Below are 15,160 nucleotides of genomic sequence, written 5' to 3'. Positions count from 1 at the left end.
TCCTGTTGAAACAAAATTTTATTTCCAAGTTTTTACATAGCGTAGTACATGAGATCGGATGGGAAGCTATTTCCCCATCATTGCTTCACCTCAAGTTCCAACAGGAAGGAGTTCAACAAAATCTCCTGGTCTCCAACAATTCCTAAGTGGAGACACCCCTCCAGGTGGAAAATGAACCTCAAGCTATGGAGATGGTGGGAGAAAAGAAATGCAGGTCGTGGTATTCACTAGGCTGCTATGGGCTGCCGCCCCTCTCTTACTGGTGCCTGAAAGCTAGTTGTGCTATAAAAGAGGGCCATTATCACTGAACTCAAATCCCCTGAGCCATTCAAATCCACAAGTTAGCCAGTTAGGTTTTCGTTTCCAAACAATCCAGGGTCCTTTCTCCACAGCCAATAATCGTATTAACCACATTTGACTCTTCTGCCCCGACTTGGGGCTTATGCGTTTGGTACCAAGCCACAGTTGCCTGCCTGACTGGGAAGAGTTTGTTGCCCCTTCTTCCCTTTAGATTTGGTGCCTGCTGTTGTCTCCTCAGAAGCACGGCTGTGAGGTCCAGAACTTGCAAGTGGTGTTGCCTTTTCTGCTCGGGAGGCCTTGGGGGGCTGTTGCACTGAGCTGGGGGTCTGGCCTGAAGCTGGACAGAAGGAAAGAAAAACACCCTATTGAAGCTTCTTCCTAAAAATGTTTTCCACAGCTACGTTCTCCACACCTAGTCTGGGCCCCCAAACCTTTGCTGCCCTCATCTTTACTCCCCTTCAACTTTCCCAAGACCCTTAAAATGGCCGCCACTGCAACAATTGCCCCCTCTTTGTCTGTGCAAAATTCCTTCCCTTTGTATGGAAACTTTCCCAACGTTTCCCTATCATATTTTCCCAACAACTCAAGCTCTTTATTCAAGAGAATCATGAGAAGGCATTGGGGCTTAAGCACCGGCTTAAGATCAGCTGGAAAAGTGTTTACTATACTTCCATCAACAGGTGCATTTCACTCTATGACAGCCCAAGGCAGGGCCTTCTTTGCCATGGCACCCTGGATATGGAACTCCCTTCCACTGGAGATACAGCTGACCCCCGCCCCCCGCCAAGGAACAACTTTCAGGAAAGGGCAGATTAAACGATTGGTTGTTTTGCTCTTCCTTATCATGTTTTGTTACTTATTGTTTTAATAATATGACAATGCTTGCTGGTTTTAAAATTTTATGGCGACTACTGTCTTGTATTAGAACAAACTGTACTATTATTTGATGAAATGTTTTCTACCACCCTGGAAATTTTCAGCTCGAAGGGGAGGGATATAATAATAATAATAATAATAATAATAATAATAATAATAATAATAATATTAAAACACTTAACATCTTCACTCACCTTTTGCTCCTTCACTAGGGGGCGTCTGCTTCTCCAGCAACGCCTCAGGTTGCTCCGACCACAACTTGTAGTTGGGGTTGCTGAGGAAACGCTTGGTGAGGCCACAGGTGAGACAACGCACAATGGTCCACCGCTGATGACGGCGCTCTGGTGAGAGAGGCGAGGAGCAAATGAGTCAGGGAAGCCTGGAAAACAGTGGGTCAGACTCCTTCCCTGCCCTGATATTTCCAGCTTTCCTCCCAAACTTTCAGCTATATCATCGGTTCCCTCACTTTTTCTTTGCCCAGCCTCACTTGTTTCTGCGCTCACAACCACAACAATCCATCTCTCAATCTAATAATCTGTACATAAAGGGAAGTTAGGAAGAAATATTAATTCTCCAGCGGTCTCTACTTCCTCCGAAGAAGAAATAAAGGAGGATCCCCAAAAAGCAGGGATGGGGAACCCTGCAGATGTTGTTGAATCCCATCAGTCCCAGTTGACATGGCCAATGGACAGGGATAATGGAAGATGGACCTCACCCACATCTGGAGGGCCACTGGTTCCCTGTAGAGCAGCTATTGGGAACCCAAGTCTTGGGGGCTGAATGTGGCCCTCCACGAATTTCCATCTGGCCCTAGTGATTATCCGTAGGCTCCACCCCTTACCAGGGGGAGGCCACGCTACACTTTCAAGTAGGAATGTGTGAACTGGTTCACCACCATTCTGGGGGAATGCTCAGGGTAATTTAGTTTGTGGACAGTGCCACCCGTACATCTTTCAAGGGGAAAGACACTCCCTTGTTTTGTCCTTCCTGCCTTCCCAACTTGGTGCAGCCCACTCTCAGCTTTGTTTGTGAAGAGGGGAACCTCTGCACCAAACCCAGAGGTCTCTCCAAAGCACAGAGCCCACATAGCTGCACAGAGGAGGGGAGGAGGAGGAGGAGGAAGAAGAAGAAGAAGAAGAAGAAGAAGAAGAAGAAGAAGAAGAAGAAGAAGAAGAAGAAGAGGAGACAGGGCCACTCACTTCTCTGGCGCACAGTGGAGCTGACTCCAGGGACGAGAGGCGAGAAGCAAGATCTGCAGATGGTTCTTTTCACAGATGGATCCCTGCAAGACAAAGGGAAATGAAGGTTAAGTAGCAAATGTTGTGTTGGACAACTGAGTAAAGGTAAAGGACCCCTGGGTGGTAAAGTCCAGTCAAAGGCGACTATGGGGTTGTGGCGCTCATCTCGCTTTCAGGCTGAGAGAGCCAGCGTTTGTCCACAGACAGCTTTCTGGGTTGTGTGGCCAGTATGACTAAATCGCTTCTGGCGCAACAGGACACCGTGACGGAAACCAGAGCGCACAGAAATGCTGTTTACCTTCCCGCCACAGCGGTACCTATTTATCTACTTGCACTGGTGTGCTTTCGAACTGCTAGGTTGGCAGAAGCTGGGACGGAGCAAAGGGAGCTCACCCCGTCGCAGAGATTCGAATCGCTGACCTTCTGATTGGCAAGCCCAAGAGGCTCAGTGGTTTAGACCAAAGTGCCACCCGCGTCCCTGTATCAGAAGCAGGATGCCTGTGAATGCCAATGGCCCCTGCTCATGGGCATCTGGGTCCCCTAACCACTGCCCTGGCACTCACTGTCTTAACACGAGCCGCCGGCTGATGCTGTTCTGCGTGTGGCAATAAAAGCGAGCCAGTTCCTGATTCTCTGGGTTCTGCCGAAGGACGCAATGCGCTGCCTGTTGCGGGGGAATGGAAGTAAGTTGAACATCCTCAGCATCACACCCCCCCCAAGAAATTCCATAAATGCACGGTTTTCCTGCACAACAGGTCCTTGTCAATGGCAGCACCCATAACTTATTAAGTCTCTTATGGAAAAAAAACAGTACGGTCCTGCAGCAGCTTATAGCCAAGTATACCATAGCATAAGCTTCTATGGACCAGAGCTTACAGTGGCAGAAGGATAAAACAGTTAGGCAGTTTGTCCCACTCCAGGTTTTAATTTACTTAGCTATGTGAAAACTATAGTGCTATTTTCACCGACTGCAGCGGTTATTGATGGGCATTGCGCTGGTCTGGCATACACTTGAGAATTAACTGAATCATTGCAAACAGTGTTATTGTTATTATATAAACTCCGCTCACAGTTCCCACCACCACTTGCATCCACTTGCACTATTACTTGCCAGCTGAGGATAACCATGCATCTGATCAGACGGAATACCGAACACTTTATGCCATTTATACATTGCTCTGCCTTTGCAAGTGCTGCAAAACGGGGTGTTGTTTTTTAAGTACAGAGCCAGACACACACATGCAAAACAGTGGCGGAGCTTCATTCTCCAGCACTGGGGAGCGGGATCAGGCAGGGCGGGGCTGGTGCGTGTCCTGGGGGCGTGGTGTGCCGCCCGTAGGGGCGTGGCACACATCCTGGGGGCGTGGTGTCACCCATAGGGGCGTGGCACCTAGCGTAGGCCGGGGGGGGGGCATGGGAATCGCACTGCTGGGGGCAGTGTGCTCCCCCTGCATGCCTCTTCCTCCGCCAGTGATGCAAAAGGTATAGAGGCAGGCGGGGAAATCATAAAAGTGAAGCCAAAAGGCCAAGCACAAGAAAGCCAGTTTAGGGTAGAGGCTTTCAGTTGTGCCAGAGAGGGGATGAGGATTCTGCAAGTACAGTATTTTGTGAACAACGTGGTAGTTAGCAAATACGACTGGTGTACAAGGAACACTCTCCCTTACCTGGTAGAGGAAGCTGAGCCTCTGAAATGCTTCTTTGTCTTTTATCATGGCTGACACAGGGAATCGTTACTATATTTTTTTTAAAGTGATGGTGCTGACACAACAGAAGAGAAACCTGCAGTAAACAGGGATTTTTTAAAAAAGGAAGAAAAGGCAGCGATTGTAGCAAACGGCAACCTACGTCATGCAATCTCACAGGGCTATTCCAAAGCTTCTATTTTTGCTGGATCTTAATTGTATGATTATTTCTTCATAGGCCAAAAATCAAAACAATTGCATCAATGGGTGAAACTGTGAACCCAATATACTTTGTTGTAACCTGAGAAAATGTGTAAAAATTAAAATAAAAAATATGAGTGGTGAATGTGGAAAGCACTCGGAGGAGCGCGAGTATATTTATTTTTGCATTCTTATTATTTAAAGCAAGCGGTTAAGGAAAATCACCTTGCTCTTATTTTAAAACAAGTTCTGTCTCGATACCACAATATGCAAAGGAAATTCCCTTGGCACTGAAAACAGAGGGCAGGACTGAGCCGTGCTGCAAATAAATTGCAGGAAGCGCCATGGAACGCAGAGTGAGTTAGATCCAGATAAACATGCATAAGACACAAGGGCTCTCCCGCAGCGTGCTGATCCATTAAATCCCGTTTATATGGAAATCTGCTCTCTCTCCTGGACTTACCTAAAAAGATCCTACCTTTTGCACCCCTAGATTATTACCCCATCAGCACAACTTACGCAAAGAGGCGCCTCCGGATCAATCGCTTTCTCCAACCAAGCCGTCCGCGTGCATCCTCTTCCTGGTTTCATGCAGCAAAGGCATCTGGGAAATGTAGTCCGCTCTCAGTCTAGTGTGGATTAATGCAAAGAAACATCGAAGCACCAAATGGGAGTCGAGGCGCCAGGTGTGCACAGGGTCTCTCAGGAACAGCAAGCACCATGAAAAAGTTATAAACAGCTCAGAGACTTTCCCATGGGAAGTATTCCTGGAGTGGGACAAGATCAGGTGATGGATGGATTCGGGACAAAGCTAGATGTGGTGGATCTTCTGGATTCCTGACAGGGAACTCTGTCATAATCCAGTGCCAAAATGGGAGGGAATGGTTTCAGAGTGGGAAGAAGAAGCAGGTGGGATGGCTAAGCCAGGCTCAAGTGACGTCCCCCTGAAGAGGATGTCTCAATTTGATCGAGCCAGGGCCCTCCAGATGTTAATGTTGTAAACACTGGACCAGAAAAGTTGCAAAGCAACTTCAAAAGTTGTACAGACCCCCCCCCCCATAGGCCACTTGTCCCTTACCGTCAAGCAAGCTCCATACCTAAGGACACCAAACCAAACTCCAATGTGTTCTGAGGAATGCACTCTGTGCTCAGTGGTGTTGTTGTTTAGTCGTTTAGTCATGTCCGACTCTTCGTGACCCCCTGGACCAGAGCACGCCAGGCACTCCTGTCTTCCACTGCTTCCCGCAGTTTGGTCAAACTCATGGTGGTAGCTTCGAGAACACTGTCCAACCATCTCGTCCTCTGTCATCCCCTTCTCCTTGTGCCCTCCATCTTTCCCAACATCAGGGTCTTTTCCAGGGAGTCTTCTCTTCTCATGAGGTGGCCAAAGTATTGGAGCCTCAGCTTCAGGATCTGTCCTTCCAGTGAGCCCTCAGGGCTGATTTCCTTCAGAATGGAGAGGTTTGATCTTCTTGCAGTCCATGGGACTCTCAAGAGTCTCCTCTAGCACCATAATTCAAAAGCATCAATTCTTCGGTGATCAGCCTTCTTTATGGTCCAGCTCTCGCTTCCATACAACACCACTGGGAAAACCATAGCTTTAACTATACGGGCCTTTGTGCTCAGTGTTAGCAGCCTAATAATGGGGCAATTACCATAAATTTAAAGCACTTGGTTTCTCCCAAAGAATCCTGGGAACTGTAGTTTTCTATGGGTGCTGGGAATTGTAGCTGCGTGAGATCCCCAGGATTCTTTGGGGGAAATGATGTGCTCTCGGCGTGCCATGTGCATGCAGCGATCATAGGTCAGATGAAGATCTTTCATCTCAAGATATTGCCAGGGACTTTAATCAGAGCAGGTGGATATTTTCCTAAGCTTTCGACCTTCGTTCTGGGGTTCCGCTGGGGCACAGCTGATATGGTATCTCCACAGAGATATGCCATCTGGCTAAGAGGCAAAGAGACACAAGGATCATAACCACAGACTACCCGCTTGTTCCCGAGACAACAATAGCTGACCTGTTGCTAATCCGGCTGCTTCCAAACCGAACTGGGAATTTGGCTCAGAACCACAAACCCACAACTTCATCATGGCTCAAAGAGGTGAGTCTCTGCTCTGCTCCACCACCCAAGGAAGGGTTAAATGCTGAGGGCCAAACAAAGGAGGTGATGATGGAGATTCATGACTGGATCTCCATCACTTGGATCTCCTGTTTTAAAGGCTCCCGTGCAGCTACTCAGAAAGTGGGGGATTTAACCCTCACTCCTGCAATAGTTTTTCTCGCCCACTCTGGCAGCTGAAAAAAAATGTTATTTAGGGATTTATTTTGTTTTGTTTTAATTTTTTTGGTCTTGGGGCAAATAGCAGCTCTTTGGAGGGCAACGCCTTTCACCAGAGCTTTCTATCCTCTCCACAACCCTGTGAGGCCATTTAGGCTGGGAGACTGTGACTGGCCCAAGGTCACCCAGTGAGTTTCATAGCCAGGTAGGGATTTGAACCCTGGTTTCCCAGGTCCTTGTCTGACTCTCTAACCACAACACAACACCGGCTCTCTCCTTCAGCTGAATGTCTGAACAGAATAGATGGTTTGCATGCACCGAGAATGTGTTTTAAAAAGTTGGAGGTATCAGGGTAGTTAGGGGCAGGGAGCCAAGGCAACTGCTATGTGCTTTCAGCAGCTACAGCTGTAACATTTGGGAAGTCCTTTAGAGGAGAGGAGGGACGCGGGTGGCACTGTGGGTTAAACCACAGAGCCTAGGACTTGCCGATCAGAAGGTCGCGGTTCGAATCCCCGCGACGAGGTGAGCTCCCGTTGCTCGGTCCCTGCTCCTGCCAACCTAGCAGTTCGAAAGTACATCAAAGTGCAAGTAGATAAATAGGTACTGCTCCGGCGGGAAGGTAAACGGCATTTCCGTGCGCTGGTCTGGTTCGCCAGAAGCGGCTTAGTCATGCTGGCCTCATGACCTGGAAGCTGTACGCCGGCTCCCTCGGCCAGTAAAGTGAGATGAGTGCCGTAACCCCAGAGTCGGCCACGACTGAACCTAATGGTCAGGGGTCCCTTTACCTTTATCTTTAGAGGAGAGACAGACCGATGCCAGCACCATCCTGAGAAAACTCACACTCGGCACTCCTAAACAGATGGACTTTGCTGCCACCTGCTGGCAAAAGGATTAAGTAACATTTGAGGCTACGGTACAGTCCTCATTCCAGTTAAGTGGGGCCTTCATAGAAACATAGACTTGTAGAATTGGAAGGGACCATGAGGGTCATCTAATCCAACCCCCAGGAATGCAGGAATCCTTTGCCCAATGTGGGGTTCGGACCCACGACTCTGAGATCCAGAGTCACATGCTCCACCAATTTGGCTACCCTTGTTTCATTTGGAAATATTCGTTCATTTTCTCGCAGACGTTTGTTCCTTTTTCCTGCTGCCACCTCTGCGTTTAAGCTCTTCGTGCCCTTCTTGTCTTTATGGCTCTCAAGATGCACAATCTGGTTCCTTTTCTGCTCATTGCTCTGTGTTTCCTTCTTCATTTTTTTTTTTTAATAATATTTTTTTATTGCTTTGTTTTCCAAGGTCAAAGTACATCGTCAATACATCGTCAATAACACAACAAAAGCTGTTTTACAAAAAATAAGAAGAAATTAAACAAAAGTAAATTCATTTTTCCAGATCTTTTTCCATCATCAACTGGACTTCCCCACATCCTCCATCCCTGCATTCTTTACAATAAAAATAAACAGCAAATTAATACCTTGTTTCATGTGTTTTTGTATTTTCATCTAATTATTTACTCTAAAAATTAAACTTTTCTCGGTCGTAACTTAGTTTCAATCATTTCCGAGTCTCAATACTGAAGCATATTTTTTCTCAAAACTTAGCAAATTCTCAACATTCATATAACTTATAATGTTTTTGTAAATAGTCCTTAAATTTTTTCCAGTCCTCTTCCACTGCCTCTTCTCCCAGGTCTTGGATTCTGCCAGTCATTTCAGCCAGTTCCATGTAGTCCATCAGTTGCGTGTGCCACTCTTCCAGTGTGGGTAGCTCCTGTGCCTTCCAGTATTTGGCTATAAGAATTCTTGCTGCTGTAGTTGCATATAGAAAAAAAGTTCTATCTTTCTTTGGCACTCTCTGGCCTACAATGCCCAGGAGGAAGGCCTCTGGTTTCTTATGAAAGGTATACTTAAATACCTTTTTCAACTCGTTATAAATCATTTCCCAAAAAGCCTTCACCCTCGGGCATGTCCACCAAAGGTGAAAGAATGTTCCTTCAGCCTCCTTACATTTCCAACATTTATTGTCAGACAAATGGTATATCTTTGCAAGTTTGACTGGGGTCATGTACCACCTGTACATCATTTTCATAATGTTTTCTTTTAAGGCACTACATGCCGTAAATTTCATACCGGCGGTCCATAACCTTTCCCAGTCTTCAAACATAATGTTGTACCCAATATCTTGTGCCCATTTTATCATGGCTGATTTAACTGTCTCATCTTGAGTATTCCATTTAAGCAACAAGTTATACATTCTTGAAAGCACTTTCGTCTTAGGTTCAAGTAGTTCTGACTCTAATTTTGATTTTTCCACCTGGAAACCATTTTTTTTGTCCTTTTTAAAGATCTCTAAAATTTGGGCGTAATGAAACCAGTCTCGCACCTTTCCTTTCAATTTTTCAAAACTCTGCAACCTCCAATGTGTTTCCTTCTTCAAACAGCCTCCTTGCTGGTTTGTGTCTGTTGCTTTGATGCAAGTTATTTTCCTGCAATACAGTGGTACCTTAGTTCTCAGACGCCTTGGCACTCAAACAAGTTGGAACCCAAACACTGCAAACCCAGAATTAAGTGTTCTGGTTTGCAAAATTTTTGGAAGTTGAATGTGCTCCGTTTTGAGTGCCACGCTTCCGTTTCGAGTGTTACGCTGGGTCTGTCTGTTTTTGCTATTTATTTTGCATTTTTGTGGCTCTTTTTGTGTGACAATGTGGAACCCAGTTCAGCTACTGATTTATTGATTGACTGCAGAACATTGTTTATTGCTTTCATTTTATGGATCATTTGTCTCGTTAGATAGTAAAATTCATGTTAAATTGCTGTTTTAGGGGTTGTTTTTGAAAGTGTGGAATGGATTAATCCATTTTGCATTACTTTCTATGGGAAAGCACGCCTTGGTTTTGGAACGCTTTGGTTTTGGAACAGACTTCCAGAATGAATTAAGTTTGAGAACCAAGGTGCCACTGTATGTTATTGTTGCTTCACATCCAAATAAAAATAAAAGATTTATATACTCCTTACTAGAACAAAAGGCCTCCAAGCTGTTAACAATAAACAGTCTAAAGCAGTCATTAAAAAAATAGTTACATAAAAAAAACACAAATTCCTTTCAGTTGCCATGATGTTGTGCCGAGTATTTTCATGCCTGTTCCTGCTGGGCCTCAGTTCCGCCTCTGAGGAAGATATTGTGGTGATCACAAGCAGCGGTCCCATCCGTGGCAAACGCCTCATGACAGATTCTGGCGCGGTGACAGCTTTCTTGGGAATCCCCTATGCTGAACCTCCTGTGGGGGAGCTGCGTTTTCAAAAACCCCGTCCTCACCAGCCTTGGAACCACACCCTGAGCGCCACCAGCTTTGGCAATACCTGCCACCAAGGGGGTATAGAACTTCCCGGCTATCGTGCGGAACAAAACTCGGAATCCACCCTCTCTGAAGACTGCCTCGTCCTCAATGTCTGGGTGCCTCATCCCCGACCCTCTGCGCCAGCTCCGGCCTTCGTCTGGATCCATGGAGGAGGTTTTCTCAACGGGTCTGGCTCCGTCGATAGGAGCTTCCTAGCTGCCACTGAGAATATCATCGTGGCTTCTATGAACTACCGCCTAGGTGCCTTGGGATTCCTCTCGCTACCCCCAGAGGCTCCGGGGAACGCTGGTTTGTGGGACCAACACCTGGCGTTGAGTTGGCTGAGGGAAAACATGGCCGCCTTTGGAGGGGATCCAACCCGGCTCACCCTGGGCGGTCAGAGTGCCGGGGCCGCCTCGGTTGGTTTCCACCTTCTCTCGCCGGCAAGCCAGGCTCTATTTGACCAGGCCACTTTACAAAGCGGCGCCGCAATTTCCCCCTGGGCTTGGGTGAAGCCTGAGGAGGCTACGAACAGAGGGCGAACCCTGGGCCGGTTTTTGGGCTGCGCCGAGGGTGATGACAGGGCTGTGGTGCGATGCCTGCGGAAGAAAGACCCAGGGGAGATGATGAAGGACTTGCCTATCCTCAGTCATAAAACCTTGTTGGGTTTCCCTTTCGTGCCCACAACCGATGGGGAATTCCTTCCGGATGCCCCTTCTAAACTTCTGGAAGCTGGGCAATTCTTGGACAAACCCATCCTGACCGGCTTCACCCGTGATGAAAGCACCATCTTCCTCGCAGGAAATGCCCCTGGTTTCAGCCTATACAACGACAGCCTGATTAACTACGAGCAACTCTTGGAAGGCCTCCGTCTGATGGTCCCAGAGGCACCTGAGGTGATCATCAAAGCCGCAGCAACCATCTACAGTCAGGAGGAGCAGGGGGAAGAACGATATCGGAACGCCTTGATCAAAGCTTCTGGAGACTACTTTTTCTTGTGCCCTGTGGCTGTGGTGGCCACCCGTATGGCAGAAGCCCAAAGTCTAGCATTTGCCTACGCCTTCACTCACCAGCCCTCCTTTGTAACCGTCTCCGACTGGGTTGGAGTGCCCCATTGTGCTGAGCTGCCCTTTCTGTTTGGTGACCCACTGTCTACGTCAGGATACACAGAGGCTGAGGGGACCCTGAGCCAAAGGGTTATGAGCTACTGGGGACAGTTTATAAGGACCGGGTAAGTGATCCCTCTGGGACGTGGGTGGCGCTGTGGGTAAAAGCCTCAGCGCCTAGGGCTTGCCGATCGAAAGGTCGGTGGTTCGAATCCCCGCGGCGGGGTGCGCTCCCACTGCTCGGTCCCAGCGCCTGCCAACCTAGCAGTTCGAAAGCACCCCCGGGTGCAAGTAGATAAATAGGGACCGCTTACCAGCGGGAAGGTAAACGGCGTTCCATGTGCTGCACTGGCTCGCCAGATGCAGCTTGTCACGCTGGCCACGTGACCCAGAAGTGTCTCCAGACAGCGCTGGCCCCCGGCCTCTTAAGTGAGATGGGCGCACAACCCTAGAGTCTGTCAAGACTGGCCCGTTCGGGCAGGGGTACCTTTACCTTTTTAAGTGATCCCTCCAGAAGAGCTGGTCCTTGTTCTCTTTGAATAGCAAGCTTCCCTTTTGGGCACTCTTCCTCTTCCCCATTTTGAGAACAAGACTTCGTACGCACTGAACATTCAAAGCAGCCCCCCCACAAGGAATCCTGGGAGCCGCAGATTACTCTTCACTTAAGCTCCAATTCTCAGCACCTTGAACAAACTAGAGTTCCCAGGTGGGGGAGGAGATGTGCTCTAAATGTAGAGTGTGCATGCAGTCCAAATTTCTTGGCTTTTCTTATCATAACCATTGATTGCCTGAATTGGCAGAACAGCAACAATCTTTCCTCCCCCCTCCCCACATTTTATATGCCACTTTTCCAGGCAAAGCCTACCCAAAGTGGCTTACAACAGTAAAGAAGTGGGGGGGGGGGGAGGGGAAATAAAAATTTATTCTAAAAACAGAAAATAAGGAAGGGTCATCGTTTTATTTATGTATTTTTGAAAAAGCTCTGGGCTTACTATTGTGAGTTGTTGTATTGAGAGTATTGCAGGATCGTAAACGGGTTTGCTTATGTTCTTCAAAACATCCCACGTTATCTTATCAAGGCCAGGAAAAGCAAACTGGCAAAAAGTTAAACATGGCCTTGCTTTTGAGTAGCAGTGCATGTTGATTTAGAGGCTGGCGTTCAGTTTCCTTGGAGTGAAGGTCAGCGGCGACTGTGGCGTTTTTAGGATAAACCTATACAACCTGAGCACAAGATGGAGGGGCTTGCAGCATTCACCCCTCAAAAGATCATGCTTCTCCATTCTTCGCAGGCACAGAGCAAACACGACTTGGTAGTAGACTCTAGAAACATAGAAAAAACGCTGTGAAAATACCTTTTTAAAAAGGCGTCTTGAAAAATATATGGCATTTGCCTAAAGCTCACCACTGCCGTCTAGTGTTACATTTGTATAATGTGCTTAAAACACACTTAAAACATTTTATTTGCAGCTGTGTAGCTGAGTCCTGTGTCTACAGCTTCCAGACTGCTTCCAACCTCCTCAAACACAACTCTGGCTACCGTCGTCCTACCCGGCAGCTGAGTGACAGGGGATTGAGGAAAGACCCGCCCATTTGCACTTTGTCACAGAGCAACTTCCATGGTTGTGCTGATTGTGCCGCTTAACTAGTGGAATTTTATTACATTTCCGCACTTGATTTTTATCTCATTCTTATTCCTTTTACTGATTGGCGATGTTTGCTTCCCCTCACAGGTCTCCCGATGATGGAGCATGGCCTGTCTACACAGGAGAGAATTTCTTCCGCATTACCACAGAGCCAGCTGAGGCCGAGGAGGTGTCACCCACCCGTTACTGTGGCTTCTGGGTGTGGCTAGCCACGGAAGGATTTAAGGGTCAGGAAGAGCATGGTTTCGGGCCGGCGGGTGGGGGGAGTTGGAAGATACCACAGCCCAGTCAGATAACCCTCCTGTTCAATGTAATTTGGGAGCATCTGTCTGTGACACTGCCTTGCCCCGCCCATGCAAGCCAGTCACTTGATGGGCACCAGCACACTCCGTGATAATGTGCAAGTGCTGCTTTGGGGTGCTGTACACATGGCTTCATCCATGTTGAGGGACACGGGTGGCGCTGTGGGTTAAACCACAGAGCCTAGGACTTGCCGATCAGAAGGTCGGTGGTTTGAATCCCTGCGACGGGGTGAGCTCCCGTTGCTCGGTCCCTGCTCCTGCCAACCTAGCAGTTCGAAAGCACGTCAAACTGCAAGTAGATAAATAGGTACTGCTCCGGCGGGAAGGTAAACGGCGTTTCCGTGTGCTGCTCTGGTTCGCCAGAAGCGGCTTAGTCATGCTGGCCACATGACCCGGAAGCTGTGCGCCAGCTCCCTCAGCCAATAAAGTGAGATGAGTGCCGCAACCCTAGAGTCGGTCACGACTGGACCTAATGGTCAGGGGTCCCTTTAGCTTTACCTTTACACATGGCCTCATAAATATGCCACCCCTGTTTTATTTGCGATCTAAAGCGTATTCTTCTGGAAAAGTTATAATCTGTTTTATGCTGAGGATGCGCTTCCAAGCACAATTCAAAGTGTTGGTGCTGACCTTTAAAGCCCTCAACGACTTCAGCCCAGCATACTTGAAGGAGCATCTCCACCCCCATCGTTCAGCCCAAACACTGAGGTCCAGTGCTGAGGGCCTTCTGGCAGTTCCCTCATTGAGAGAAGTGAGGTTACAGGGAACCAGTAAGAGGGCCTTCTTGGTAGTGGCGCCCACCCTGTGAAATGCTATCCCAGCTGATGTCAAGGAAATAAACAACTATTTGACTTTTAGAAGACACCTGAAGGCATCCCTGTTCAGGGAAGTTTTTGATGGTTGATGTTTTATTGTGTTTTAAATATTTTTCTGGGAGCCGCCCAGAGTGGCTGGGGCAACCCAGTCAGATGGGCGGCATATAAATATCATCCTCATCCTCATTTCTGCCTGCCTGCATATGCAGACGGTGCTTTCTCAGGTCACCTCCTATTGGGGCAGACTTCCTGACATTGTAGTCTATGTACACAGTCTAAGACAACCCTCTGGTCCTCCAAGCGGAGAGGTCAGAAATGGGTTTTCACCAGATGCAAGAAGCCTGTTAGTATTGTTATGCTTCCAAGGGGAGGGTGTGTGTGTCCATAACTAAGGTGCCACCACAGAAAAGGCTCTCATTTTCATCCCTGCAGAATGAGCAACATTCATTGGTGGAGGCACAAGCGGAGCCCGCCCCCTCCTATCAATCTCAGGGCGCGGATGGTTGGTATGGGGAGAGGTGCCCCACAATTTTCCATTAGTTTCCGAATGGTTCTATATCAGGAATAATCGATCCTGCAATGCAAATGGGAATATGATTTGCAACTCTAGCATTTTTCCTACTGCAGCTTCCTTTACCCAAACATGCCTTCCTGTTTTCCAGACTCTGAGCAGGTGGATGAAGAAAGTGACTCTGATTGGTAAAAGTATCTGGAAATGGATGATGTAGATATCACTTAAAAATGCAACTATCCTCGTTCTTCAACTATCCCGAATCTCAGCCAAGCAATGTGGATTCATGCAGGTCGATTTTACTTTGTGCGTGAATATCTTGAGGATCTCACTTTTCAAAGAAAAACGAGAGAGAAAGAAGTGTTTTCAGATGCATTCAGTCATTAACAACAGCTTTAAAATATGATTTCAGCCTTTGCTCTAAGATTCCACAGCCACAAACAAATAAAAGAAGCCAGCAGCAACTTTTGAGAACTTTTGGAGTCTGGTGATTATTTCCCTTTTTATTATCCCTCCACCAACAATTTTTCCAGTTAAAAAGGGGGGAAAGTAAATTGCGAAGTGAAGTTACAATTCCTGCACCTGCTCTTCCTGTTTCTCTCTTTCAGACAGACACTCCGAAACAAACAATCCTCCATTTACAGGCCACATCTTCACTCCAGTTCATGCAGGGATTTCTCCTGCCCTTCACTCACTCTCTGCAAATTCTTCTGCCTCTTGCTTCCCTGTTCCTCAGCTTGGATTGCCTCTTGCTCTCTGCTGGGGGACTCTCCCTCTTGCTTCGCATGACGCCTTTTGATCATTCAGCCAATCAGGGCTGTGTCAGAATTCTTCTTGCACCCAGGCACTCCCTGGTCCCCCCTGAGCA

General features: G+C 47.7%; 2 protein-coding genes across 5 annotated transcripts; one reads left to right on the top strand and one right to left on the bottom strand.

The window, feature by feature from the left end:
* Positions 1-4,962, bottom strand: RPP21 (ribonuclease P subunit p21). 4 transcript variants are annotated; one of them, XM_077925170.1, is made up of 6 exons: positions 4,817-4,962; positions 4,079-4,193; positions 2,978-3,078; positions 2,376-2,458; positions 1,371-1,555; positions 1-637 (listed from the first exon to the last, which is right to left on the bottom strand). In XM_077925170.1, the coding sequence occupies exons 2-6, from the start codon at positions 4,124-4,126 to the stop codon at positions 350-352; spliced, it is 705 nt and encodes a 234-aa protein (XP_077781296.1). In that variant the 5' UTR covers positions 4,127-4,193; positions 4,817-4,962; the 3' UTR covers positions 1-349. The 4 variants fall into 4 exon arrangements, with proteins under 4 accessions (XP_077781296.1, XP_077781295.1, XP_028569628.2 ...); XM_077925169.1 differs by having other exon boundaries at positions 4,761-4,868; XM_028713795.2 differs by having other exon boundaries at positions 1,371-1,517; positions 4,761-4,862.
* A 605-nt stretch (positions 4,963-5,567) lies between these two features.
* LOC114588580 (acetylcholinesterase-like) lies at positions 5,568-14,780 on the top strand. The gene is made up of 4 exons (XM_028713981.2): positions 5,568-6,399; positions 9,685-11,146; positions 12,752-12,891; positions 14,444-14,780. Exons 1-4 carry the CDS (start codon positions 6,387-6,389, stop codon positions 14,482-14,484), a joined length of 1,656 nt encoding a protein of 551 aa, XP_028569814.2. The 5' UTR covers positions 5,568-6,386; the 3' UTR covers positions 14,485-14,780.
* The last annotated feature ends 380 nt before the right edge of the window (positions 14,781-15,160 follow it).

This window comes from Podarcis muralis, chromosome 2, assembly GCF_964188315.1.
Source record: "Podarcis muralis chromosome 2, rPodMur119.hap1.1, whole genome shotgun sequence".
NCBI lineage: Eukaryota > Metazoa > Chordata > Lepidosauria > Squamata > Lacertidae > Podarcis > Podarcis muralis.
This window is presented reverse-complemented; position numbering and strand designations above follow the sequence as displayed.